Below are 27,882 nucleotides of genomic sequence, written 5' to 3'. Positions count from 1 at the left end.
AAGGAAGGAAGGAAGGAAGGAAGGAAGGAAGGAAGGAAGGAAGGAAGGAAGGAAGGAAGGGAGGGGAAAACCATTGCCAAGCTAAGATTCAAACCTATGCTGATCTGACTCCTAAGCTGGCCTTACAGCATGTGGAAAAGATCCTCGGCACAGAAAACCCAGAAATGTGGGTGTCAATCAGGATAATGACAGTAATAATAAAAGCAAACCTTATGTAGTATTTGCCAGGTTAAGGCTCTACTCACACCTAATCCTTACAATAGCCCTAAGAGGTAGGTATTCTTAATATAACCATTATATAGATTAGAAAACTGAGGCACAAAGGTTTGGCAATGTGCCCAAATCATACTGTCAAAAAATCTTCCAAGAGGCTTCCCTGGTGGCGCAGTGATTGAGAGTCCGCCTGCCGATGCAGGGGACATGGGTTTGTGCCCCGATCCGGGAAGATCCCACATGCCGCGGAGCGGCTGGGCCCGTGAGCCTTGGCCGCTGAGCCTGCGCGTCCGGAGCCTGTGCTCCACAACGGGAGAGGCCACAACGGTGAGAGGCCTGCGTACCGCAAAAAAAAAAAAAAAAAAAAAAAAAATCTTCCAAGTGGCCTGTAACTCACATTATCTAATGTGGCAAAACAATGCGGGACCAATTCTGCTACTGTGGCCACAAACTCACAACACACAGGAAGTGGCTTAGGAATCCCTTGGTCCGACTTCTGTGATGAGGCAGCCGAGGGCCAGGGGGCTGGTGGTTCCTAACGGACTGTCTGGACTGAAGAAGGAAAACGGTGGATAAAGCAGGGACCAGGAGGTAGGGTCATGATCGGACTGACTCCTGGGCTGTAGGAAGAACATTGTGATTTTAAAATAACCCTGATATATTGATCTGGTTCACTCTCATCTGGACAGGTTTGCAAAGTTAGCTCTGCTGAGCTCAAGGATCTGTTTGTTTCCTCTGATCCAGTATGTATGGAGATCTATGAGCACAATTCAAGAACACTTGCAGCTGGTGCTCCGAGGACACGCAGACTCACACACTGATGGAAGAGTGAGAAACTATTTTTCTGTGTTGGTTTCCTAAAAGGATTACTTTTCCCATGTTTCCAAATCTCGTGAATGAATAACACACCAAATGAGCAGAACTAATCTCTAGTGAGCATTTACTTCTGCCAGATCACAGGCGTCATTCCAAGCAGCCTATGAGGTTAGGGCTATTATTATCCCCTTCCACGTATGAGGACATGAGGACACAGAGAGGTTGCAGAAGTTGCTCAAGATCACACAGCTAATAAGCAGAGCAGCCAGGTTTTGAAGTCTGATAGTCTGACTCTGGAGTCTGTCTCAGCCGGAGAGGCAAGGAGGGTCTGTTACAGGAGGTGACATTTGGCAGAGTCTCAGATGAAGTGAAGGAGCAAGCGCAACAAAGAGATAAGAGTTCCTGGCCGAGAGAGAACAAGTGCCAGGATCAAGAGTCTGCGAGATTAACTGACCTCACTCTTTTCTCCTGGAGGACAAGGACGGCATGACGACCACCTGTGCTGTGCTGGGACTCAGCCTGTATGGTCTGATACAGTCAGACAGACCTATATCTGAAATCCTCATCTTGGCTATTTCTGTCCTTGGCTTAGGTGTAAGTTACATAAACGCTTGAGCTCAATTTCCTCCTAAGGAATATGATTGTACAATATCTCTTTCGTTAAATCATTTATTTATACATTCAGCAAATTTATGGAGCACATCCTACACTTCAGGCACAGTGTTAGCCCTATCAAACTCGTAGAGAGGAAGAGTGAATTTTAAAAGTTTTGACTGTATATGAAGTAAATGCGGGACGTCCCTGGTGGTGCAGTGGTTAAGAACCCACCCGCCAACGCAGGGGACACGGGTTCAAGCCCTGGTCGGGGAAGATCCTGCATGCCGTGGAGCAACTAAGCCCATGCGCCACAACTACTGAGCCTGTGCTCTAGAGCCCACGGGCCACAACTACTGAGCCCACGAGCCACAACTACTGAAGTCCACGTGCTCTAGGGCCCGTGCTCCACAACAAGAGAAGCCACCGCAATGAGAAGCCCGCGCACCGCAACGAAGAGTAGCCCCCGCGTGCCACAACTAGAGAAAAGCCTGCACGTAGCAACGAAGACCCAATGCAGCCAAAAATAAATGAATAAATAACTTTATAAAAAAAATAAAGTAAACGCTTCCTTAGGGGAAGTGCTGAGTCCTACTTAAGGGCACCATGAGTGGGGCATCTAAACTAGGTGAGAAGGGGTGAGGCGGTGGGTTGTCAACTGTCTCCATCTTTACAAGAATTAGTTAAGACGATCTATGGAAACTGCTCAGCCCCTACCAAGCCCACAACGGAAGTTGGCTCTCTTCCTTCTCAGAGTTATAGATCCCGAGAAGGAAGCACACAGTGATCAAAGCCAACCTCCCGGCCATTGTAGGAAGTCAGGGGGCTTCTGTTCCTCAAGCAAGCCTGCATAAAATCAAATCAGTCAAAACAGTCCCATCCTTGGGACCAAAGAAGCTCAGCTCTCTTGACCCTTTGCGGGGGGTGGTGGGAACACGCACTAGCTTTATAAGAAACTACAAGTATGAGCTCTTTCCACCAAGCTGACTAAAATGTTCCTTTAATTTTTTTTTTTTTTTTTTTTTTGCGGTATGTGGGCCTCTCACTGTTGTGGCCTCTCCCGTTGCGGAGCACAGGCTCCGGACGCGCAGGCTCAGCGGCCATGGCTCACGGGCCCAGCCGCTCCGCGGCATGTGGGATCTTCCCGGACTGGGACACGAACCCGTGTCCCCTGCATCGGCAGGCGGACTCTCAACCACTGCGCCACCGGGGAAGCCCAAAATGTTCCTTTCCTTATCCCAACAGAGAACCAGGAGCTGTTAAGTTAAAGAGGATATAACACTTTCCTTGGGCTGACAAACAGATGTGTGGGCCACCTGTGTTAGAAGGTGTCAAAAAGATGAACTCCAAATCTGATTCTGGCTATTTAGAAATAATAATAAAGTAAGATAGAAACACCAGTCAGCTGGCAGCCTGTTGAAGAAGCTAATGGTATACCAGTGAGTATTCATCTAACGCACACGTACATTGCTGACCATTCTCTGGTCTCCTTGCTCCCTGCCTTCTTCGGTCAAAGAATTGATTCCTCTGTCAACAATTCACCCATCCTTCCTCCAGATCTCCGGCACCGCCTCCAAGCTTCACGGCTACAATCACACCTGCCAATCTATCAGCCAAACCTATTTGTTGTTCAAATCAAAAGTGCTGCACCCGAGCCTGGATGAGGGAGGCTGAGTGGCTTATGTAACTGACCTAGCTCTTCCTGAAGAGGATGAGCCAGAAAACACCCAGCGACTCTAACCCCAAGAAATCATGGAATGTCCTTTCCCTCTGTATGTGCCCCTGGCAGAGTGGAGAGTTCTTGACAGAGGCATGAGTAAGTTGATGAGCAGATTTCAGAGAGCCCATTTTCAATAACTGGAGAAGCATGCCCAGCAAAGCTGCAAAATGCATCTATCTAAGCCCAAATTAAACCAAACTGCCCAGTCCAGCACACAACGGTATTTTGCTCATACATTCCAATTTGGCTAAATTCTGTTCGTGTCTCCATAGAGAAGGATATAAAGGTCAATGCAGTAATTCACTTGCAGTGTCAACACCTGCATGATTTAAAACCCCATTAGTCATGAGATGAGGGGGAAAGAGAACTCCATGGGGAGTCCTGAGATCACGTAACCCCTCGAGCTCATGATTTCCGTAACTTGGGGTGAGCCTGCCCTCTTGGGGGGACTCATTTCTGTAAAATCATCCAGAGGAGGATCTCTGAGGCGTCTTCCCGCTCTGCCTCTGTGAGACATGAGCTGCTGCAGGTCCTCTAGCAAATGTCTCCTGATACTGTCACTGTCAGTGGTCAGCCCTCCTTTACAATCTCCCCAAATGCCCCCTGGAGTCCGGACTGGTTCCAACCACGAAATGCTCCTTCCATTTGAAAGTCTGCATAAAGGAGGGACAAAGTCCAAACTGTGTTCTTTGTCTGTGAGTTAACTGGTGCTGTCTGTTCCTTCCAGGCAGGATTAAGTGGTTCCCATACAGATGGTCCAGGGTCCCACCACCTCCTCTGCCCAATCTGTCAGCTCTAGAAGGACAACAGCTGAGTTGGTGTCCAGGAGATTGACTGAGAGGCTTTACAAGTACTTTGTCAACAATAATACTTTAAATCTATATTATATACATAATGTATATTTACATTTATAATTATTTCTATTTATAAATACAGGTGGCTTTCCATATCTGCAGGTCCCGCATTCACAGGTTCAGCCAAGTAAGGATCAAAAATATTCGAAAAAAATTTTTCAGAAAGTTTCAAAACACAAAAGTTGAATTTGCCACATACGGGGAACGATTTACAGAGCATTTATGTTGTGTTTACAACTATTGATATAGCACTTGCACTGTATTAGGTATTATAACTAATCTAGAGATGATTTAAAGTACACAGAAGGATACGCATAGGTTATATGCAAACACTCTGGCATTTTATACAAGGGACTTGAGCATCTGCGGATTTTGGTATCCTTGAGGGTCCTGGAAACAATCCCCTGTGGATATAGAGGGATGACTTGTATACAAACAGTTAAACTGTTTGCGAGAGATGGTCTTCCTTTACAATCTCGAGCAGGGTCCATAGTTTCCCTGATACTGTGACACCTTCTCCAGATGGAACCAAAAGGAAGAGAGAGGACTCATGCGGAAGCTCAGCCTGCTTCTGCAGCAGCCTGCAGTGAGCATGGTTCACTGGGGATCATGAATTATAGTCTTGGTTCACTTTTCGAAAAACCATCTGTGAGCCCAAGAAGCAAACGAAGCAAGATATAATGGAAATAACATGGTCTTAATATTCAGACCTGAGTTTGAATTTTGGTCCTGCTCCTCAGTAGCTGTGTGACCCAGGCGGAGTAACTCAACGTCTCTGAGCCCCAGTCTCCTCAATCCATAAATGAAGACACGAGAGTCGATCTTTCACTGTGGATGTGAGGACCACATGAGATAACACATGCACGACTCCAGACACAGAGGAGAAACACTCAAAATGTGGCTGCTGCTATGATCACAATTAAGTTGTTCCTGAGTAAATTAACATGAAATTGGCAGAGGAAAATGGCGGCCAGCAACAGCAGTGAACCCCCAAACTCTATCTCACGACCTGCATGACTGCCCAGGGGCCCTACAGTGTACGCAACTGGACCCTCTGTCCCGACACAGTGGTGGGAAGAAGAGGCTTCATAATCACAAACATACCTGGCTGCTGCATCCAGCTGTTCCTTCCTGTGAGGAGACGGGGGAGAAAAAAATAAACACAGCATAAATTACATGCAACAGCTCCCCCTCTCCCCAGAATCTGTCCCCAAGCTTCCCTTTGATGAAGATCAAGGAGCAGGGTGGAGCTCTGGGACAAGATGGTGCATGTGGAGGAGAACCAGTGAATGACACGGGTTTCCCCAGCCAGACCCCAGACCCCTCCTGTGGTCTAACAGGTCTGGCTCTGAACTCCAAGGTTCTTCTCAGCCATTCATTCATTTATTCATCCCCAAAATGGTTGCTGCCCCACACCTTGTGCTGGGTTCAGGTGATCTGTTTAGCGGTGGGGACAGATCAGGAAACCAGGAATTTCGTAACCTAGCAGCCACACACCCCATCACTCTGTCACCACCATCATCATTACAGTCGACATCATGTCACTAATATTTATTGTGCGGTAGTTAGGAGGCAGACACTCGTTTAAGTGCTTTTTATGGATTCACTTATTTAATCATCACTAGCAACCCTATGAGGTAAGTAGTATTATCACCCCCATTTTCCTGATGAGAAAACTGAGACACAGAGAGATTCAGTAAATTGCTCAAGGTCTCATAGCCAGGAAGCAGCCGAGTCAGGATTCAGACCTAGATGATCTGGCTCCAGAGCCCACACTTCTAACCATGAGGCCACGTGCAGTCTACACACATTCATAACTGAGACTTCGCTCAGGCTCTGCCTAGAACAGTCTTACTCCTCCTTTAAGTTCCAGCTGGAGGGGCTCCTCCTGGTGTTTCTATCTAAATTCCCAGGGTTGAGGCTGAGCTAATATCTTCGTACGTGGAATTGGACTGGTTCACATTGTCTTAGAATTACGTGGTCGTGAGGGGGCAGAGCCTCTGCTTTTCTCAGCTCTAAAATCTGAGCACCCCATACCCTGGCACTTCGTAAGTACACAGGAAATACTGAATGAATACCTGGACTGTCACTGGGATCCAGGGGTGGGAGAAATGGGGAGAGAATATGAGCTATCTTGGTAGAAGAGCAAAAGGACCAGTTGGAGAGTTAAGGATTTCTAGTTCATGTGTCAGCTCAGCCTGTGGGTCTAGTGTTGCTTTGAGCTGGACACATCGTCTGGGCCTATTTCCCCTCCTGAAGCATGTGGACAGAAAAAGCTCTGACTTTTGGCTCCAGGAAAAGTAGGGACGGCAGTAAGAGGAGAAGGAGAAGGCGAGGCAGTGCGTCGAGGGCAGGATGGGAGCAGAGGGCTCTGGGTGGGGGGGCAGTGCTAAAGGGAGGGATAAATTAGGAGTATAGGACTATCAGATACACCCTACTATACATAAAATAGACAAGCAACAAGGATTTACTGTATAGCACAGGGAGGATCTTGTAGTAACCTATAATGGAAAATCATCTGAAAAATTATATAACTGAGTCGCTATGCTGTACACCTGAAACTAACACAATATTGTAAATCAGCTATATTTCAATTTAAAAAAAGAATTAGAGGCACCACTTCCATTCCCTTCTCATGCTACAGGACAATGATGCCATGCCTCCCCCTCCAGCATCAGAACTCCCCAACCTCCCCACTTCCCCCCCACCCCCCACAAGCAAGTGACCTCCCACATGCCGCAGAGCAGCTGGGCCCGTGAGCCATGGCTGCTGAGCCTGTGCGTCCGGAGCCTGTGCTCCGCAACGGGAGAGGCCACAACAGTGAGAGGCCCGTGTACCGCAACAAAACAAAACAAAACAAAAAACTCTTTCTTTCCAGAGATACAATGGGCTTTGGCATAAGACCTGGGTTCCGATCTTCGCTCCACTGCTTACTAGCTGGGTGACATTGGACAACATGATTAATCTCACTGATGCTCTGCTTCTTCACCTATAAGCTTATGGCTATGAAAAATGGAGTTACCCATTCTACTTATCTCCCAGGACATTCTAAAGATTAAATGAGATAGCCTGTATGAAAACAGATCCAATATTATTTGGCCGTAGCAAAGGGTTACAGCATATAGTCCCCCTTCTCCATTTCTAAGCACTCCAGTAATCTTGACCCTGGTCATAAAAAGAACAAGTTCCGGTTCTACAATAAATTAACTGGGTCTTCTTGCTCACGTAACTTCTGTTTCTTGGGCCTAAGTCTCAGCTTCACTTTAGTTCTAATATCTAATGATTCCAAAGCTGCACTGTCCAATGGTAGCCACTAATCAATCATCACATATGGCTATTTAAATTAAAATGAAAGAAAATTAACAATTCAATTCCTCAGTTGCACTAGTAATAGATGCTCAACAGCCACATGTAACTAGTGGTTACCATATTGGGCGGTGCAGCTATAGACAATTCTACTATCACTTTTAGGGAACAAATCTGTGTGCATGTGTTTTTGTTGGTGGTAAGCAACATCTGGTTTTTAATGTCTGCGCTCTTCTCTGCTTGTGCATGAGGATGTTCAATCTCCCATCCCCCCAGCATCTTCCTGTACCTTCTCAGCCTCCTACCACCTACTTCTACTAGGCCTACACAGTTTCCATTGGCCAGCAAATCAGAAGACCTGGGTTTGGTCCCAGCTATGCCCAACATGATGTGTGGCTTCGAGCAAGCCCCTGAGCTGCTGGGGACCTCAGTTTCTTCTCATATAAAATTGGGGTGGGACTTGACACTCTCTGAGGTTCTTTGCAATTCAAAAGTAACGATTTTATAATTTTAAGTAATCATAAAAGAAAAACAAAAAAGGCAATACCATCACTCATCACTGCTAGCCCAAAATATGCATGTATATACATACACATATGTACACATGTGTGTATACATACACACATATACTTGCAAATTAACAAAGAACTACACTTGCTGGAAACTGATATGACACCACTCTTTTTTTTTTTTTTTTTTTGCGGTACGCGGGCCTCTCACTGTTGTGGCCTCTCCCGCTGCGGAGCACAGGCTCCGGACGCGCAGGCTCAGCGGCCGTGGCTCACGGGCCCAGCCGCTCCGCGGCATGAGGGATCCTCCCGGACCGGGGCACGAACCGGCGTCCCCCGCATCGGCAGACGGACGCTCAACCACTGCGCCACCAGGGAAGCCCTGACACCACTCTTAGAAATGGGCTACACAACTTCATCCTTCAAAATCTTTTGGAGGACTATAAAGTGGTGCATCCACCATGGAAAACAGTCTGGCAGTTCCTCAAAAAGTTAAACATAGAGTTACCTATTCCACTCCTAGGTATACACCCGAGAGCATTGAAAACACATATCCACACAACATGTACCTGAACGTTCATGGGCCCAAAAGTGGAAATAACACAAATATGCATCAGTTGATGAATGGATGAACGCAGAGGGCACATGTGACGGAGTGTTATTCAGCCATAAAAGGAGTAAAGTTCTGACACACAAGACAACATAGATGCAACTTGAAAGTATTATGACAAATGAAAGAAATCACATTATAAGATTTTATTTTTATATGAAATGTGCAGAATAGGCAGAGTTGAGAGAGAAAATATTAGTGGTTTGCAAAGGGCTGGGGGAGAAGAGGGAACCAAGAGTAACTGCTAAAGGGCACAGGGCTTCTTTTTGGGGTAATGAAGATATTCTGGTGGCGATCAATGCCCAACTTTGTGAATATACTAAAAACCTACCAAATTGTTACTTTCCAAGGGTACCTTTTATGGAATGTGAAATCCTTTTGTAGTATATGAAATATATCTCAATAAAGTGTTCTTTCAAAAAAGTAAATCAAAGAAAAAAGCCTTTAGGAAGCAGGTGAGGACACACCAGTGTATTATCAGCTACTTTTTTTTTTTTTTTTTTGCCATTAAACATATGGAGTGGGTTGGAATATGGGCGGGGCGGGGGTGGCATTCTTCTCCCAAGGGACGGCTTTGTTTCAGAGTGGTTGCCAAGTGAATTCTCTAGTGGTTTTATACTTTTGTCCTTGAAAAACGGAAAGAAATGTTCTCTCTTAGTGTAAAAGCCATTCCCGCATCACGGCTGCTGTCTGCAGCACAAGGTACTCCTTGGAGTCTCCGACAGCTGGGACAATGCCTTATTTATAACAAATCAACGCAAAAGAATGGGCCTCTTGCCAAGCCCTTGGGATGCAAAGCAAACAGGAATCTTGATTCAGAATTCAATGTGGTTGCACAAGTTCTTGTTTTTGAGTTCGAGGTCACTCTGTTCTCTTCAGGAGAAGCCACCTGCCCATTCTAAGACCCTTGTTATCCCCAGGAAAGCTGATACTATCCCAAACCCAAAATGATTATAGCAACAATCGAATGTTAGAATCAAAAGGAATCACAGAGATCATCTTCTGAGTAAATCTAATTACAAGTAAGAAGACACAGTTACTAAACCAAAATTTATCATTCCGTTACGGAAGGCTTGCTTCTTCTCATCTCATTAACTCTCCCACGAGTCATCACTCCCTGAGTTTCTTTCCCTTTGCTTATTCCCTTTCAGGTCCTCCCTCTATCGTCCCTTCCTACTGCTGTTACCTTGGTTTAAGCTCTCATTTCCTCTTCCCCTGAATCCTGCATTCCTTTGCTAGCTGATCTCCTTGTGTATAATCCTGAGCCTGTCCAATCCATCCTCGCTCCTGTCACTTTCCTGAAACACACATCTGATCACGTCATTCTCTGCAGCCAATGGCTTCTCTTCACTTTCAGGATCAAGGTCAGAGTCCTTCACAAGTCACTTGTGACCTGCATGGTCTGGTCCAATCCTTAGCATATACAAGAGGCTCAAAAATATTGGTGGACTGAATGCCTGGACTAGAAAATGCCACGTGCCACTAGACCCTCTTGGGAGTAACAGCCCCGTAGACGCTGAGATGGGAGAGGTAAGCAGAGCCCTGAGGTTCTGGGGCCCTGCAGGTCGTGGTCAGGGTTTGGATCTTGTTCTCTTCATCATGGTTATCCAGTGGAAGGTTTTATGCAGGGAAATGAGTCGGTCATGATGTCATGAATTTTCTTAAACCTTTACCACAGTCCGGGGATGGAAGTGGAGGGAAAATTGAGGCCGAGTTCAGAGCCTGGCCCCAGGTTCCACAATGAGAGTGTGGGAAGGTGGGATGGGGTTGGGGGGAGCCACCCGTCCAGCACTGGGTCATGCTATGGTTCATGAACCCAGACACATGGCAGAAACATGCTTCAGGGCAGGGTTTCCACTCCAGGTATGAGTTCTGAGTGTCCCTCTACTTCTTCCAACTCAAGGGTCCTATCCACCCAGGCTTCTATCCACACACTTAAAAATCTGAGCTCTGGACCACAGTGTCTAAAATCTAGCAAAGATTTTGGGCACTTCGCTGATGGTGTCGGTGAGCGTGTTTCCTGCCTGAGTGCAACTAGCGGCGAGTCACGGGCACCTCCAGTTTCCTAAGGTGAAAGCTTCGATTATTGAGATCAGGAACCAAGATGGCGGAGTAGAAGGACGTGCTCTCACTCCCTCTTGCGAGAACACCAGAAATCACAACTAACTGCTGGACAATCATCGACAGGAAGACACTGGAACTCATCAAAAAAGATACTCTACATCCAAAGACAAAGGAGAAGCCACAATGAGACGGTAGGAGGGGCGCAATCACAGTAAAATCAAATCCCATAACTGCTGGGTGGGTGACTCACAGACTGGAGAACACTTATACCACAGAAGTCCACCCACTGGAGTGAAGGTTCTGAGCCCCACATCAGGTTCCCAACCTGGGGTTCCAGCAACGGGAGGAGGCATTCCTAGAGAATCAGACTTTGAAGGCTAGTGGGATTTGATCGCAGGACTTCGACAGGACTGGGGGAAACAGAGACTCCACTCTTGGAGGGCACACACAAAGTAGTGTGTGCATTGGGACCCAGGGGAAGGAGCAGTGACCCTAGGGGAGACTGAACCAGACCTACCTGCTAGTGTTGGAGGGTCTCCTGCAGAGGCTGGGGGTGGCAGTGGTTCACCGTGAGGACAAGGACACTGGCAGCAGAAGTTCTGGGAGGTACTCCTTGGCTTGAGCCCTCCCAGAGTCCGCCATTAGTCCTACCAAAGAGCCCAGGTAGGCTCCATTGTTGGGTTGCCTCAGGCCAAACAACCAACAGGGAGGGAACCCAGCCCCACCCATCAGCTGTCAAGCGGATTCAAGTTTTACTGAGCTCTGCCCACCAGAGCAACAGTCAGCTCTACCCACCACCAGTCCCTCCCATCAGGAAACTTGCACAAGCCTCTTAGATAGCCTCATCCACCAGAGGGCAGACAGCAGAAGCAAGAAGAACTACAATCCTGCAGCCTGTGGCACAAAAACCACATTCACAGAAAGATAGACAAGGTGAAAAGGCAGAGAGCTATGTACCAGACGAAGGAACAAGATAAAACCCCAGAAAAACAACTAAATGAAGCAGAGATAGGCAACCTTCCAGAAAAAGAATTCGGAATAATGATAGTGAAGATGATCCAGGACCTCGGAAAAAGAATGGAGGCAACGATCGAGAAGATGCAAGAAATGCTTAACAAAGACCTAGAAGAATTAAAGCACAAACAAACAGAGATGAACAATACAATAACTGAAATGAAAACTACACTAGAAGGAATCAATAGCAGAATAACTGAGGCAGAAGAGCGGATAAGTGACCTGGAAGACAGAATGGTGGAATTCACTGCCACAGAACAGAATAAAGAAAAAAGAACAAAAAGAAATGAAGACAACCTAAGAGACCTCTGGGACAACATTAAACGCAACAGCATTCGCATTATAGAGGTCCCAGAAGGAGAAGAGAGAGAGAAAGGACCTGAGAAAATATTTGAAGAGATTATAGTCAAAAACTTCCCTAACACGGGAAAAGAAATAGCCCCCCAAGTCCAGGAAGTACAGAGAGTCCCATACAGGATAAACCCAAGAAGAAACATGCTGAGACACATAGTAATCAAACTGGCAAAAATTAAAGACAAAGAAAAATTATTGAAAGCAGCAAGGGAAAAATGACAAATAACATACAAGGGAACTCCCATAAGGTTAACAGCTGACTTCTCAGCAGAAACTCCACAAGCCAGAGGGAGTGGCATGATATACTTAAAGTGATGAAAGGGAAGAACCTACAACCAAGATTACTCTACCCAGCAAGGATCTCATTCAGATTCGATGAAGAAATCAAAAGCTTTACAGACAAGCAAAAGCTAAGAGAATTCAGCACCACGAAACCGCCTCTTCAACAAATGCTAAAGGAACTTCTCTAAGTGGGAAACACAAGAGATGAAAAGGACCTATAAAAACAAACCCAAAACAATTAAGAAAATGGTCATAGGAACATACATATCAATAATTACCTTAAACGTGAATGGATTAAATGCTTCAACTAAAAGACACAGGCTTGCTGAATGGATACAAAAACAAGACCCATATATATGCTGTCTACAAGAGACCCACTTCAGACATAGGGACACATACAGACTCAAAGGGAGGGGATGGAAAAAGATATTCCATGCAAATGGAAATCAAAAGAAAGCTGCAGTAGCAATACTCGTATCAGATAAAATAGACTTTAAAATAAAGAACGTTACAAGAGACAAGGAAGGACACTACATAATGATCAAGGGATCAATCCAAGAAGAAGATATAACAATTATAAATATTTATGCACCCAACATAGGAGCACCTCAATACATAAGGCAACTGCTAACAGCTCTAAAAGAGGAAACCGACAGTAACACAATAACACTGGGGGACTTTAACACCTCACTTACACCAATGGACAGATCATCCAAACAGAAAATTAATACGGGAACACAAGCTTTAAATGACACAACAGACCAGATAGAGTTAAGTGATATTTACAGGACATGCCATCCCAAAACAGCAGATTACACTTCTCAAGTGCACATGGAACATTCTCCAGGATAGATCACATCTTGGGTCACAAATCAAGCCACAGTAGATTTAAGAAAATTGAAATCATATCAAGTATCTTTTCTGACCACAACGCTATGAGATTAGAAACCAATTACAGGGAAAAAAACGTAAAAAACACAAACACATGGAGGCTAAACAATACGTTACTAAATAACCAAGAGATCACTGAACAAATCAAAGAGGAAATCAAAAAATACCTAGAGACAAATGACAATGAAAACACGATGATCCAAAACCTATGGGATGCAGCAAAAGCAGTTCTAAGAGGGAAGTTTATAGCTATACAAGCCTACCTCAAGAAACAAGAAAAATCTCAAATAAACAATCTAATCTTACACCTAAAGGAACTAGAGAAAGAAGAACAAACAAAACCCAAAATTAGAAGAAGGAAAGAAATCATAAAGATCAGAGCAGAAATAAATGAAATAGAAACAAAGAAAACAATAGCAAAGATCAATATAACTAAAAGCTGGTTCTTTGAGAAGATAAACAAAATTGATAAACCATTAGCCAGACTCATCAAGAAAAAGAGGGAGAGGACTCAAATCAATAAAATTAGAAATGAAAAAGGAGAAGTTACAACAGAAACCGCAGAAATACAAAGCATCCCAAGAGACTACTACAAGCAGCTCTATGCCAATAAAATGGACAACCTGGAAGAAATGGACAAATTCTTAGAAAGGTATAACCTTCCAAGAGTGAACCAGGAAGAAAGAGAAAATATGAACAGACCAATCACAAGTAATGAAATTGAAACTCTGATTAAAAATCTTCCAACATACAAAAGTCCAGGACCAGATGGCTTCACAGGTGAATTCTATCAAAGATTTAGAGAAGAGCTAACACCCATCCTTCTCAAACTCTTCCAAAAAACTGTGGAGGAAGGAACACTCACAAACTCATTCTATGAGGCCACCATCATCCTGATACCAAAACCACACAAAGATACTACAAAAAAAGAAAATTACAGGCCAATATCACTGATGAACAGAGATGCAAAAATCCTCAACAAAATACTAGCAAACAGAATCCAACAACACATTAAAAGGATCATACACCATGATCAAGTGGGATTTATCCCAGGGATGCAAGGATTCTTCAATATATGTAAATCAATCAATGTGATAAACCATATGAACAAATTGAAGAATAAAAACCATATGATCATCTCAATAGATGTAGAAAAAGCTTTTGACAAAATTCAACACCGATTTACGATAAAAGCTCTACGGAAAGTGGGCATAGAGGGAACCTACCTCAACATAATAAAGGCCATATATGACAAACCCACAGCAAACATCATTCTCAATGGTGAAAAACTGAAAGCATTTCCTCTAAGATCAGGAACAAGACAAGGATATCCACTCTCACCACTATTATTCCACATAGTTTTGGAAGTCCTAGCCACGGCAATCAGAGAAGGAAAAGAAATAAAAGGAATACAAACTGGAAAAGAAGAAGTAAAACTGTCACTGTTTGCAGATGACATGATACTATACATAGAGAATCCTAAAGATGCCACCAGAAAACTACTAGAGCTAATCAAGGAATCTGGTAAAGTTGCAGGGTACAAAATTAATGCACAGAAATCTCTTGCATTCCTATACACTAATGATGAAAAATCTGAAAGAGAAATTAAGGAAACACTCTCATTTACCACTTCAACAAAAAGAATAAAATACCTAGGAATAAAGCTACCTATGGAGACAAAAGACCTGTATGCAGAAAACTGTAAGACACTGATGAAAGAAATTAAAGATGATACCTACAGATGGAGAGATATACCATGTTCTTGGATTGGAAGAATCAATATTGTGAAAATGACTATACTACCCAAAGCAATCTACAGATTCAATGCAATTCCTATCAAATTACCAATGGCATCTTTTACAGAACTAGAACAAATCATCTTAAAATTTATATGGAGACACAAAAGACCCTGAATAGCCAAAGCAGTCTTGAGGGAAAAAAAACGGAGCTGGAGGAATCAGACTCCCTGATTTCAGACTATACTACAAAGCTACAGTAATCAAGACAATATGGTACTGGCACAAAAACAGAAACAAAGATCAATGGAACAAGATAGAAAGCCCAGAGATAAACCCACGCACCTAGGGTCAACTAATCTATGACAAAGGAGGCAAGGATATACAATGGAGAAAAGACAGTCTCTTCAATAAGTGGTGCTGGGAAAACTGGACAGCTACATGTAAAAGAATGAAATTAGAACACTCCCTAACACCATACGCAAAAATAAACTCAAAATGGATTAGAGACCTAAATGTAAGACAGGACACTATAAAACTCTTAGAGGGGGCTTCCCTGGTGGCGCAGTGGTTGAGAGTCCGCTTGCCGATGCAGGGGACACGGGTTCATGCCCCGGTCCGGGAGGATCCCACATGCCGCGGAGCGGCTGGGCCCGTGAGCCATGGCCGCTGAGCCTGCGCGTCCGGAGCCTGTGCTTCGCAACGGGAGAGGCCACAACAGTGAGTGGTCCACGTACCGCAAACAAACAAACAAACAAACAAAAAACTCTTAGAGGAAAACATAAGAATACTCTTCGACATAAATCACAGCAAGATCTTTTTTGACCCACCTCCTAGAGTAATGGAAATAAAAACAAAAATAAGCAAATGGGACCTAATGAAACTTAAAAGCTTTTGCAAAGCAAAGGAAACCATAAACAAGATGAAAAGACTGGCTGAACTGCCCCGGAGCCCGAGGGGAGGGCGGCCTCACTGAGGCTGCCGGATCTGGGGGTCCCCACCAGCCGAAACCGCGACAGTCCTCGGGACCACGGACCAGTTGTTTCAACAAGTAACTTAAAGACTAAATGGAAAAACAAGGAGGTCTGTGCCTGAGATCATGTTGATGTGAAACCAGGGATGGCCACCTTGAGCTAGAAAAGCCCCTTTAGGATTTCTCGGGAGTCAGAGAAGATGGCGGAAGAGTAAGACGCGGAGATCACCTTCCTCCCCACAGATACATCAGAAATACATCTACACGTGGAACTCTCCTATAGAACACCCACTGAATGCTGGCAGAAGACCTCAGACCTCCTAAAAGGCAAGAAACTCCCCACGTACCTGGGTAGGGCAAAAGAAAAAATATGAAAAGACAACCCTCAGAATGGGAGAAAATATTTGCAAACGAATCAACGGACAAAGGATTAATCTACAGAATATATAAACAGCTCATGCAGCTCAACATTAAAGAAACAAACAACCTAATCCAAAAATGGGCAGAAGACCTAAATAGACATTTCTCCAAAGAAGACATACAGATGGCCAAGAAGTACATGAAAATATGCTCAGCATCACTAATTATTAGAGAGATACAAATCAAAACTATAATGAGGTATCACCTCACACCAGTTAGAATGGCCATCATCAAAAAATCTAGAAACAGCAAATGCTGGAGAGAGTGTGGAGAAAAGGGAACCCTCTTGCACTGTTGGTGGGAATGTAAACTGATACAGCCACTATGGAGAACAGTATGGAGGCTCCTTAGAAAACTAAAACTAGAATTACCATATGACCCAGCAATCCCACTATTGGGCATATACCCAGAGAAAACCATAATTCAAAAAGACACATGCATCCCAATGTTCATTGCAGCACTATTTACAATAGCCAGGTCACGGAAGCAACCTAAATGCCCGTCGACAGACGAACGGATAAAGAAGATGTGGTACATATATACAATGGAATATTACTCAGCCATGAAAAGGAATGAAATTGGGTCATTTGTAGTGACGTGGATGGATCTACAGACTGTCATACAGAGTGAAGTCAGAAAGAGAAGAACACATATCGTATATTAATGCGTATATGTAGAACCTAGAAAATGGTACAGATGAACCGGTTTGCAGGGCAGAAATAGAGACACAGATGTAGAGAACAAACATATGGACACCAAGGGGGGAAAGAGGTGGGGTGGTTGTGGTGTGATGAATTGGGCGATTGGGATTGACATGTATACACTGATGTGTATAAAATTGATGACTAATAAGGACCTGCTGTATAAAAAAATAAATAAATAAAATTCAAAAACTCAAAAAAAAAAAAAAAAAATCTGGCAAGGTGCAGTCTATTTCAGAAGCCCAAGTAGTGAAAAGATCATGGGCTTTGGAGGCCTCTAGATGTGGCTGACACTGGCCAAAATGACCAAAGTTCCTGAGCCCCAGTTGGCTCATCCATGAGAGGAGCCTGGTGATACCGACCACCCAGCCTGTCTCCAAGGATGCACCATGGGCCACTGTGTTAGAATCAACAGGGGCGCCTGTGTGAGCTGCTTTAGCTACTCTAACGCCATTGAAATTGCTGAAGGTGGATGCAGGATCTGGTGTTTACAGTCCCCCACTGATTTTAACACACCTTGACATTTGAGAACCTCTGACTTATTTCATAGGATGCCTGTGAGAATTAAATGAAATGTGGACATACTGGATATCCGATAAGTATTCATTTCCCTCTCCCTTTTCATAGGTGCTGGCCAGGGTCTTCCCTGGTGGTCCAGTGGTTAGGACTCTGCACTTCCACTGCAGGGGGCACGGGTTTGATCCCTGGTCGGGGAACTAGGACCCCATAAGCTGTGTGGCGTGGCCAAAAGAAATTTTAAAAAAAATAATAAAAAAATAACTTAGGTGCTGGCCGTAGGAAGAGGTTTTAATTTTTTTTTTTTCCTGAAGCCTTTCGTTTAATCTCCCACCTCTGAGAACACAAAACAACATCTCTGGGCCCCCAGCTGCTTCTTCCCCGTGCCCTTTCCCCCTGTCCAGAGCGGTCTGGCGGTGCAGGCCACGGGCAGGTGCTGCGGCCTCCAGGACCGCCAGGGTGGCCCATTGCACTGGATCCTCACTTCCTCAGCCACTGATCTGCTCAAACACTAGCCCGACCTCCCTTTTCAGCCACTCCACACTGTTTAGCTGGAAATGCTGGGTGACACCCTGGGGTCATCTGGGGAGCTTTAAAAAATACTGATGCCTGGGCTGCAACCCTGGGGATTCGGATTGAATCTGCCTGGGTATGGTCTGGGCATTGGGATATTTTAAGCTCTAATGATTCTAACATGCAGCCCAGATTGGGAACCACTGCGCTGAAGGACGTCCTCCGGGAAACCGTGAAGCCAACAGGCACACATACAGACCCCCGGGAGGGAGGGTCGGTCACGCGCTGAGCATTCAGATGAGCGGCCACTTGCCTGAAGAACGGAAAAGAGACGACTGATTCATAGAACCTCCATGTCGCCACAAGATCAATCCTGTTGGGGTTGGTAGCATAGTACCTCCAGGCGGCCTGGGGAGGAGAAAAGAGGGGCAGGAATGACCTGGTGTCACCCGAAACTTTCACATGGAATCCCACAACATTAAAACAGAAAGCCCTTGACACCTAAGAGTATAACGTACAGTGAGGTCATATCCAGAGAAGCCGGATTCTTGGCTTTCTGTAGCTCCTATGGGAAGAAAACCTTCCTTGACCCCATCATCTCGGAGCTATAATTGATGGTGTGGGGTGCGGAGAGGTGAACTACAGTGGACGGGGGAGGCGGGTACTGGGTAGAAGATCCCTGAAAGGAGCAGGGATTACTCTCGTTGCAAGATTCCTTGAGATTTCTCAAACAGGTAGGAAGACAAACAGTCTTCTGTGCCACTTCTGTGCATTTCCCAGTGCAAGGGACAGCCCGGGAGATGAGGTTTTGATTCTAATATACTAGATCTTCTGTATACCGTGATGGTTTGGGGTTTGCGAAGATAGAGCGGACTCTTAGAGATCAGCACTGGCCTAGGAACTACAGTATGGAGGATAACATCCTGTATCTGACCCACAGAGACACTCACTGCAACTGGACACAAGTTCACGAGTGGGTGGTCACGCAGACATGCAGTCCCAGGCAGCTAGAAGCAGAACGCTCTCTTTTCCTATTCTCTGCGCTCCCAGTGGCCCATAAAACCACAAAGCAGGAACTTTCTCTGAAGTGAAAGAGGGAACACTCTGCTTCTCCCACCATCTCTCACGATGGTCCCCAACCCCCAGCCCACAGTTGGGGGAGAGATAAGGATGGAGAGCTGGCAGGAGACCAACACTGACTACTGCCTGGCTGTCTATAGACACACACACAGAGACAGACACACACACACACACAGACACACAAGCAGAGGATCTGAGTTCCATTCCAGTTCATCCCCAGGCAGACAGACCTGGATAAGCTCAGCAGCGGGCTTCCTCCTTTTCTCAAAGTGCTTCTGACGGTGTTGCTCCTGCACCTTGAGCGCCAGCCCGGACCCCAGGATGCCCTGAAGAGAGAGGTCAGGCCCTGAAGTCAGCCCCACCCAGGCTCTCCCAGAGCCCCAGCCCAGCTCCCAGCAGCAGGACGACACTGAAGCCAAGGGGAGGAGGAAAGATCCCTTCTTTCTCTTCCAGCGAGTAGGAGCTGGGTTAAGTGGAGCCTTAAAGCCAGGGCTTCCTGACTCTGCCACTTCCCTGCAGTGAGACCCTGGGCCAGCCTCCTCTCTGCTGCATCTCACTTTCTACCACACGGAAGTAGGATAAAGGTACCTATCGCATAACTCTGTTAGGAAAAAAAGTGAGATAATGTAATAGGAACTGCCTAGTAAGGAGTATGATGGAGAATAGATTTCCAGTTACTATTCAGGGAATTTAAAAAATATTTTAGCTGCTTGAATTGTCACTTGAGGCTTTTACTCTGGCTGGAATCCCTCTGAATTGTGATCTGTTTTGATTTCCAGGTCGGACTCTCATGTGAATTACACAGGTAGGAACACACCCTTTTCAGGTCAAGAGAGAATTTAGAGACCAAGTCGCACCCTCACTGGCCCTCACCTGTTACAGATGAGGAAACTGAGAATCAAAAAGGCCATGTGCTCAAGGTCAAACAGCTTAGAAAAAAAACAGACCAGGTAGGGCTGCAGTGGTCAAAGAACGTTAGCCACAAAAGGATGGGAGGTGAAGGGCAGGGAAGAGGGTTTGTTATACAAGAAGGTTCTCTTCAAGTTTTGTGATTAAGAGCCAGGCTTGGAATGAGCAGACCTGGGTCCCTGGCTCCACAACCCAAAGCCCTGTGACTGTGGAAACTTCACTAACCCAATTAAGCCTCGGTCTTCTCATCTGGAAAATGGAGATAAATGTAGCGCCAAACTCCTAATGTTGTCACAAAGATTAAGTGAGATGGTGTAGGTAAAGCATTTGGCGTGAATCTAGGGCACACTATGTTCAACAAATGCTATCTATTATTATTGCTGTTATTACACTGATGGGCACTGGGCTTTGGGGAAGTTATTCTATCAGGGGTCAAAACTTATTCTTGAGGGAAATGCATTTTTTATATAAACCAGTAGATGACAGGGCAAGGGAAGGGAACTCACATATACAAAGGACCTGCTACGTGCAAGGAATACGTGGGTGAAAGACATAATCTCAGCTCCCCAGGAGCTCACAGTCTTCTGGGCAGGCAGATTTGGAAATGTGCAATCCCAGCATGGGGTCTGAAACGCCTTTAAAGAGCTATGCCCAGAGGAGGGAAGGACTAACTCAGCCTAAAGAAGGCAGCATTGAAACTGGGTCTTGAGGATAAATAACAAGGTCCTACGGTACAGCACGGGGAACTATATTCAATATCCTGTGATAAACCATAATGGAAAAGATTAAAAAAAAGAATGTCTCTATGTGTATAACTGAGTCACTTTGCTGTACGGCAGAGATGGGCACAGCATTGCAAACCAGCTATACTGCAATTTAAAAGAATTAAAAAAAAAAAGAAACTGGGTCTTGAAAGAGGAGTAGGTGTCTGGGGGGATCACTCCTGGCAAAGGGATCAGCACAGCCTACGGAAGAGAGACAGGAAACCACGCTACGGGGATGGTTACTGAGTTGATAGAGCTGGAATTCAAGATACGAGACGATGGAAGATGAGGCTGGAAATCTGAGCTGGGGCCAAGTGGTGAGGGGTCCTGCCCATCACACTAGGGAGAACACCAGAGATACTCACCGCTGGAAGGGCGAAAAAGGAGACGCCGATTAAGGAAAAGGTGGCTGCGATCAGACGGCCTTCCCACGTTTTGGGCGTCTTGTCTCCATAGCCAATTGTGGCCAGTGTGATCTGAAGAGAGAAGAGTTCAGACATGAGGCTTCCCAGGGAGAGGAAATTAATGATGTATCAGCTGAGCTTCACCTACAAGCCTTTGTGCTGACCGGGGTGCTGTTCCCGTTTAGAATAAGATTCCCACGGGAGAGATGGTGCTAAGTACCAGCGAATTTACATGGGAGCCTTGAGACCACACCTGTTTCTAAGTTAAGGATTTCGTCCCTATAGTCAATCAGTCCACAAATATTTCAATAATTGCAAACACGTGCATGCGATATACATTCATGTGTATATTTGCCTATGTGTGATTTTGTGTATAGCCATGATTCTAAATATATGTGCTCTTGTGGGTGTATTCATATGCATTGTGTGTATATGTGTGCGTGGCTAAGGTCTGTGCCCGTGTCTGTCCTGGTATGAGCTGAATATTCCTGTGTGTGTTTACATGTGTAGGTTATCAGCGCACAAGTGCTTATGAACGTGGAAGGCAGGCTTTCGGACCAGTTAAGAGTGTGGCTTCTAGAACCCGAATGCCTCAGTTCAAATCCCAAGTCAACCACTAACTGGCTCAGAGATTGTCCTTGAATTAGTTACTCAACTTCATGCCTCAGTTTCCCTATTTTTAAAAGGGGGCTAATAGTAAGAGTTATTTCAGCTTAAAATAGATTTATAAATGTAAGGTGCTTAGAGCAATGCTTTAGTGCCACATGTCCTGTGGGTGTGGGGCTGTGTGTCTCCAGGTGTGTTTGAGGGTCTGGGTACACACATCTACGTCTGCCACCGTGTCTGTCTGCACAGCATGGCTTGGCTGATGACAGCCTACGACGAATGAGGTAAGGTACCTGAATGACCGTAGGACGAGACTGTTGAGAGCTGTGACTTCTTATAAACACTACGGAAAAGCCCCTTCCAAGGGCCTACCCTGCAGGGGGCGCCTCCCAGGGGCAGGTTCAGAAATGGAGGAGGCCTCCCCTCACCTGTGGCTGCAGAACGCAGTGGCCCGACCGAGCGCATCCATGCCACGTCCTCCGTCTCTCTCTGTCCCTAACAGCCAATCCCCACCGGGCAGCCTTCAAGGTGGTGACTCACCAGACCCCACCAAAGGGCATCCGCGTAGGTCTCAAACTCCTCTTTCATCTCTTCTCCTTGGGCATCCACCTCCGGCACATCCTTCTCAACCAGGTAGACGAGAAATGAAGAAAGGATGAGTGTCAGGAACCCGATGTACCAGGCGGTGATGAGCTCCTGGGAGGGCAAAGCAGAGACAGGGAGGGGGTCATGAGTGGAGGCTGGGCGGAGGTTGGAAGCAGACACACTGGAGCTGGAGTCCAGGTTGCCCGGCTCTGTGAGGTGGGCAAGTTACTTACTTTCTCTGTTCCTCATCTCCCATCACTGTAGAGTAGGATCAGTAATATGGTCATTATTTTCATCATTAACAAAACAAGTGTATAGCTCTAGGAGGAGAGGAAGATTTCTGTGATCTCTGTATCACAGCTCAAGGGCCTTCCCCTGGAGGCAAGAAGGCGGGAGAGACTGGCCACTGCCTCTGAGACAAGGCTCGGGACTCAGGAGAGCCGATCCTACACAGGACTGGGCAGGGCAAGGACAAAGCTCATTTCTACTGGGACAGGGACGGACAGCAATGGGGAGCTATCCTAGCAGAGCGGACGGAGCTGTGGCCAGGGACCCAGCCCTGCCACTAACTGACTGTGTGTGACTCTGGGCAAATGACCCCTCCTCCGCAGCCTCAGTTTCATTTATTTTTTTTTTTTTTTTTGCGGTTCGCGGGCCTCTCACTGCTGTGGCCCCTCCCACTGCGGAGCACAGGCTCCGGACGCGCAGGCTCGGCGGCCATGGCTCACGGGCCCAGCCGCTCCGCGGCACGTGGGATCTTCCCGGACCGGGGCACGAACCCGTGTCCCCTGCATCGGCAGGCGGACTCTCAACCACTGCACCACCGGGGAAGCCCAGTTTCTTCATTTTTAAAATGAAGGGACTGGACCAGAGAGTTCCAAAAAGTGCCACAGACGCTTCAAATGCAGACAGGTGTTTTGCTATGTGACGTGGTCACCTATTGATTTAGACCATATTACACATTAGCATAGATTACACTAAAACCTATTATTTCGTGGATATTCCTGCATGACAGACTAGGACATGTACGTAAACAGGAGAAAGCTGATTTAAAGGAAAACGTTGAGGAATAGTAAGGATGGTGCAGAGATATGGCAAAGATAGGCAAATCACTGAGGTTTCAAACATCCTGACCATGACAATCCCTGAGGTGCTTTCTATGTCTCTCATTCTATTCCAGTTCCAGGGGTTACTGTGGTTACTGTGGTAGGTTGGGCAGAAGAAAGTCAAAGTCATGGGCGAACACCGCCTGGAGATTAGGCCCGTCATTCCTGCCGAGTCATCACAGAGAATGAAGCTGTTCATGTCGATGGAGTTCATCTATTTGACCATCTGCGGCCAGTCAGCTGGCTTTATGGGTGAATCGCGTCGCGCTGACAGGGCTGCTTTCTGCCTGTTTCTGTGCCTTTGTTCACCTTGGTCCTCTGTCCTCCCTGTCCCTCCCCATGGGACCAACCAGAGAGCACTGAGTCATCTTCAGACTCACGTCACCTCCATTATGAGAGCTTTCCGGATGTTTGCTCTCCCAACTAGAGCTAGGGTTCATGTCTAGCTTTCTCTCAATGCCTTCACTATTTTCCAAACAAACTTTCAATCTCTAACACTTTCTTATGCTCATTTGCTTAGAGGCCTGACCTTCCCCACAGCATCACGTGCACAGTGCACTCGTGTGAGTTTACAGCAGAGAGAGGTTAGCGGAGATGCTGTAGGCAATCCAGCCAGTCCTTCCCCTCCGTGAGTGTCTGCCCCGCTGGGGGTTCGAGAAGGAAAAGACGAATTGGATCGCCCTTCCCCAGTGGCTGTATGAGCATGACCCTCTTGCTCTGGTAAGTGTGATTCTGGCGTGCCTAAGCTTTCTCATACCCTCTGGCCCCCAAACGCAAGTCAGAAGTTTCACCTGGTGCTTCGGCAGAGAAAAAGCTGTCCATGCGCACACAGAAGCACTGGCTGGGTGGGATTAGGAGCTGGTATAAAGGTCGTCCGTCCCTGAGGAGTGAAATGTGTCCCCACTCTGTGCCCTGCAGTCATCTCAAAGGCTATTCAAGGCAATTCTGCCTGGAGGCAGTTTTCACCAGCAGTTCTGTGGCAGAACACACGCCTGAGCCCCCCTGCAGTCAGGTGCGGGCTGAGGGCCTGCGGTCCAGCCAATGTGGGGGGGGTGATGGGAGCTACTTCCTGCCTTACATCCATTCTAGAGGATGCTCTGGGCTCCCCTTCCCTTGCCTTGGTGACTCAAGGCTCATTTCCAAGACAGACGAGGACCACCCAGCCCACATGAGACACTGTGTGAGTGAGAAGACACCCACATCTTTTGTGCTAAGTCACAGAGACTCCAGGGCTTATTTGTTTTGGAAGCAGAGCCCGGCTGATCCTAACTTTAGTAAGAGTGTTAACTTTAAAGTCTAACCCTGTGCCACCCTGTATGGGCCCGTCACTCTTCATCTCTGAGTCTCCAGGGGAGTCAAGCATGGAACTTGGCCCAGAGAACACGTTTTCTGAATGAATGAAGAAATGAATTGGTAAGTGCCTGTTCACCAGGCTCAGAGAAGGAACTGGTCTAAGCTCTTGCAGTTAGTAAATGCTGGAGTCAAATCCAGGTAAGCGCTTACCTCCTGAACACACTGCCTGCCCCGGAAGTGAAGGCCAGCCCTATAACTGCTCTGCAGCTTCGGCGCAGTGAAAGGCTGAAGGCTCGTCTAGTGGGACTGTTGGGGGAAGGATGGGATACAGAGCTTGCCAAGCAGTTGTTTTGTCTGCCTTCGGTCTCCTACCACATACTTGAAGTTCTGCCCGCCTGGCATCAGTTGTGGGGTCTGGTGGTGGCGTGGACCATCTTTTCCCAGGAATTACATAGCGAACATCCAACTGTCATCTATTCTAGTCTGAGGGAGCACAGGACAAGGACCGTAAGCAGCCACTTTTAGCCCTGATTTCCACTGGAGCTGTGACTCAGCTCAGCTCCATGGAGACAAGTTTAGGTATTGCTGACAAGTCCTCTGATAAAAGACAAAATAGAAGGTCGGGTGAAGAAAGAACTCTGAAAAGAAAGCCCTGACCTCCCCGAGCCTGTGGCCAGAAGTGGCACAGATGGGGAATAACACATGTATGGCAAGAAACTGCATCCTCCAGTGAGAGACTCCGGGTGTTTTAAATTTGTATTTCATTTTCTGTATATATTTACTTGTATGTTTGTGAAGAAAAGCATGTTTGAAATAATCCACGCTACCATTAATGAGCACTTACTATTCACCAGGCACTTACATGTACCTTTTCTTATGTGAGCAGCTGGAAGGATTCACATTTTAACCACTGGGGAAGCTCGTATAAAAACAGAGCTATGTTCTTAAAGTCTTACGGCTGGAAGGCGGCAGAGCTGAAATTTGCACTGAGCTGCTGTCTGACTCCTGAGCTCCTGTATTCTACGATGACATGCCGGCATATCTGGGTGTGCACTGAGCTGGAAGAACCCAGGAGTTAGCTGTGCGGAGGCATTCTGGGGTTGCCGAGTGGGGATGGCATGGCGCCGTTAACGCATATAAGGGAAACTGAGCTCCCCAAGGGCAACTTGCCCCAGGATCACTGCCTTTGGTGCAGTTCCCCAGAAGCAGAGCCTGAGACAGAAACTTAGGTGCATGTGATGATTGAGGGAGGGTCTCCGGAGAGAGGGAGTGAAAGAAACCAGACGGGGCAGGAGAAATAGCTCAGCAAGGATGTAGACTCTGCTGGAGCCTCCTTCAGCCTGATGCCACGGGGAGCTCTGGAGTGTGAACTGCACCACAGGGCTGGTCCCAACACAGGAAAGGTACTTGTGTGTCAGTCAGTCACGTGGCTGTGTGCTTCCCTGATGTGGGGGAAGGAAGATGAGAGCAGTATAAGCTCCTGGGCAAGGCTGCGCTCCTGTATGTCTCCAGAGAAGGGGACAGCTGGGAATATTAGAGGCTAACTCTCATAGCAGCTGAGGGCTGAGCACATCCTCCCGGTAAAGGTAGCCTGGTCAGGGCACCAACCGTGTCCATTGTACCCACCAAGCCTGGCACAAGAAGATGCTCTTGTAGTGACAAAGGTAGCTTTGGCTTTATCCCCTGAAGAACACCCATCCCAGGGGTGCTTCACTCCGATTTCTCCTGAAGTGGCCTCGGAGTGTGAGGTTTTTCCTGCCACTCAGAGGTTTTTGCTTCATTTCTCCAGGGTCCAGCTGAGGCAGGGATGTTAACACAGAGTGCTACCAAAGGTCTGGGCTAACCACAGGAAAGAAACACAGGGAGCACGACAGAGACAGCTCCAGACACGCTGGACTCTGCCTGCCTGGGTTTCCACACCTGCACAAGCACGTGGGACTCTGGGAGAGATCAGGCCAGGTCCCACTCATCCTAGCTTCTCATCTCCCTTGGCGAGGCAAGAGCCACCACGACCAGCAGCAAATCACTGAACACAGGCTCTGAAGCCAGACGGCCTGGGTCTGTGCTGGTGGGCAGCTCACTTCCTCTTTCCAGATCTGCTTCCTTAGCACTGAAATGGGGTAAGAACAGTGCCTGACCCGGGGGGCGAGCTAACCTGTATCAAACACTAAGTTCTAGGCACCCGTGCTTCTGGCTACATAATAACAATAGCAACTGAACCACATCAATGAACTGGGTGTATTCTAAGGGCTTTTCATCCTGAGGTGAGCGCATTATCATTTCCATTTCATAAATGGCAGGAGAGAAGACCCAGAGGGGTTACAGGAAATCTCCAAAGTCCCATCAATAGAGTCTGGATTCAAACCAGTCTGCCGGGATTCCAGAACCCTTCCCTCCCATCCCATGCTGGTTTGCATTGGCTCATTTCATCCTCTCCACAATCCGGAGGTACAGGCATTATCATCCCTGCTTTAGGAATGAGGAAAAACTGAGGTCAAAGGGGGTTGAGTGACTTGGCCAAAGTTGTTTGCATTTGGTGCGGCTGAGACCTGAGCCCAGGTCTACCTGCGTCCGCGGGCTGCAGCACACCTGTGTGCGCTTCTCCTTCCTGCTGCTGCTTCTCCCCCCATCCCCACCGTCGTCATCATCGGTGGGCAGGACAACCACCCTCTGGGGATGCTGTCAGGGAGGAGATGCCACGGATGGGCCTAGGCGGGCAGTAAGCCAGCGCGGTCTGGCCCCTTCGCAGTGGCACTTACTTTGCTGTGGGCGCAGATGGCCGAGCCCAGGAGCTTCCAGGTGCCGCCCCTCCGGTCCATGCGGAGCATCCGTAGTATCTGCAGGAAGCGCAGGCTCCGCAGGGACGTGGCCAGGACATTGCCCTGGTTTCCCACGGCAACCACCGGCACAGAGGCAATCAGCACAAAGATGTCTGGAGAGAGGACAGAGGGTCGCAGGGGAGAGGGGAAAGGAGGTCAGGCCAAGGCACGGGAGCCGTCACAGGCGGTCGGCGGCAGACGAACACAAGCTGAACGCTGCTGTGTTAAAT

General features: G+C 46.9%; 1 protein-coding gene across 1 annotated transcript in view; it reads right to left on the bottom strand.

Moving 5' to 3' along the window:
• Nucleotides 1-27,882, bottom strand: part of KCNQ3 (potassium voltage-gated channel subfamily Q member 3) — a 290,204-nt gene that overhangs the window by 19,967 nt on the left and 242,355 nt on the right. Inside the window, exons 4-9 of the mRNA XM_029222419.1 lie at nucleotides 27,593-27,765; nucleotides 22,390-22,545; nucleotides 21,205-21,315; nucleotides 19,397-19,492; nucleotides 18,396-18,494; nucleotides 5,302-5,324 (exon numbers count right to left, since the gene is read on the bottom strand). Coding sequence (XP_029078252.1) covers nucleotides 5,302-5,324; nucleotides 18,396-18,494; nucleotides 19,397-19,492; nucleotides 21,205-21,315; nucleotides 22,390-22,545; nucleotides 27,593-27,765 — 658 coding nt within the window. The remainder of the gene's footprint in view (nucleotides 1-5,301; nucleotides 5,325-18,395; nucleotides 18,495-19,396; nucleotides 19,493-21,204; nucleotides 21,316-22,389; nucleotides 22,546-27,592; nucleotides 27,766-27,882) is intronic.

This window comes from Monodon monoceros, unplaced genomic scaffold (assembly GCF_005190385.1).
Source record: "Monodon monoceros isolate NGI ecotype Baffin Bay Population unplaced genomic scaffold, NGI_Narwhal_1 Super_Scaffold_14, whole genome shotgun sequence".
In the NCBI taxonomy this organism is placed as follows: domain Eukaryota; kingdom Metazoa; phylum Chordata; class Mammalia; order Artiodactyla; family Monodontidae; genus Monodon; species Monodon monoceros.
This window is presented reverse-complemented; position numbering and strand designations above follow the sequence as displayed.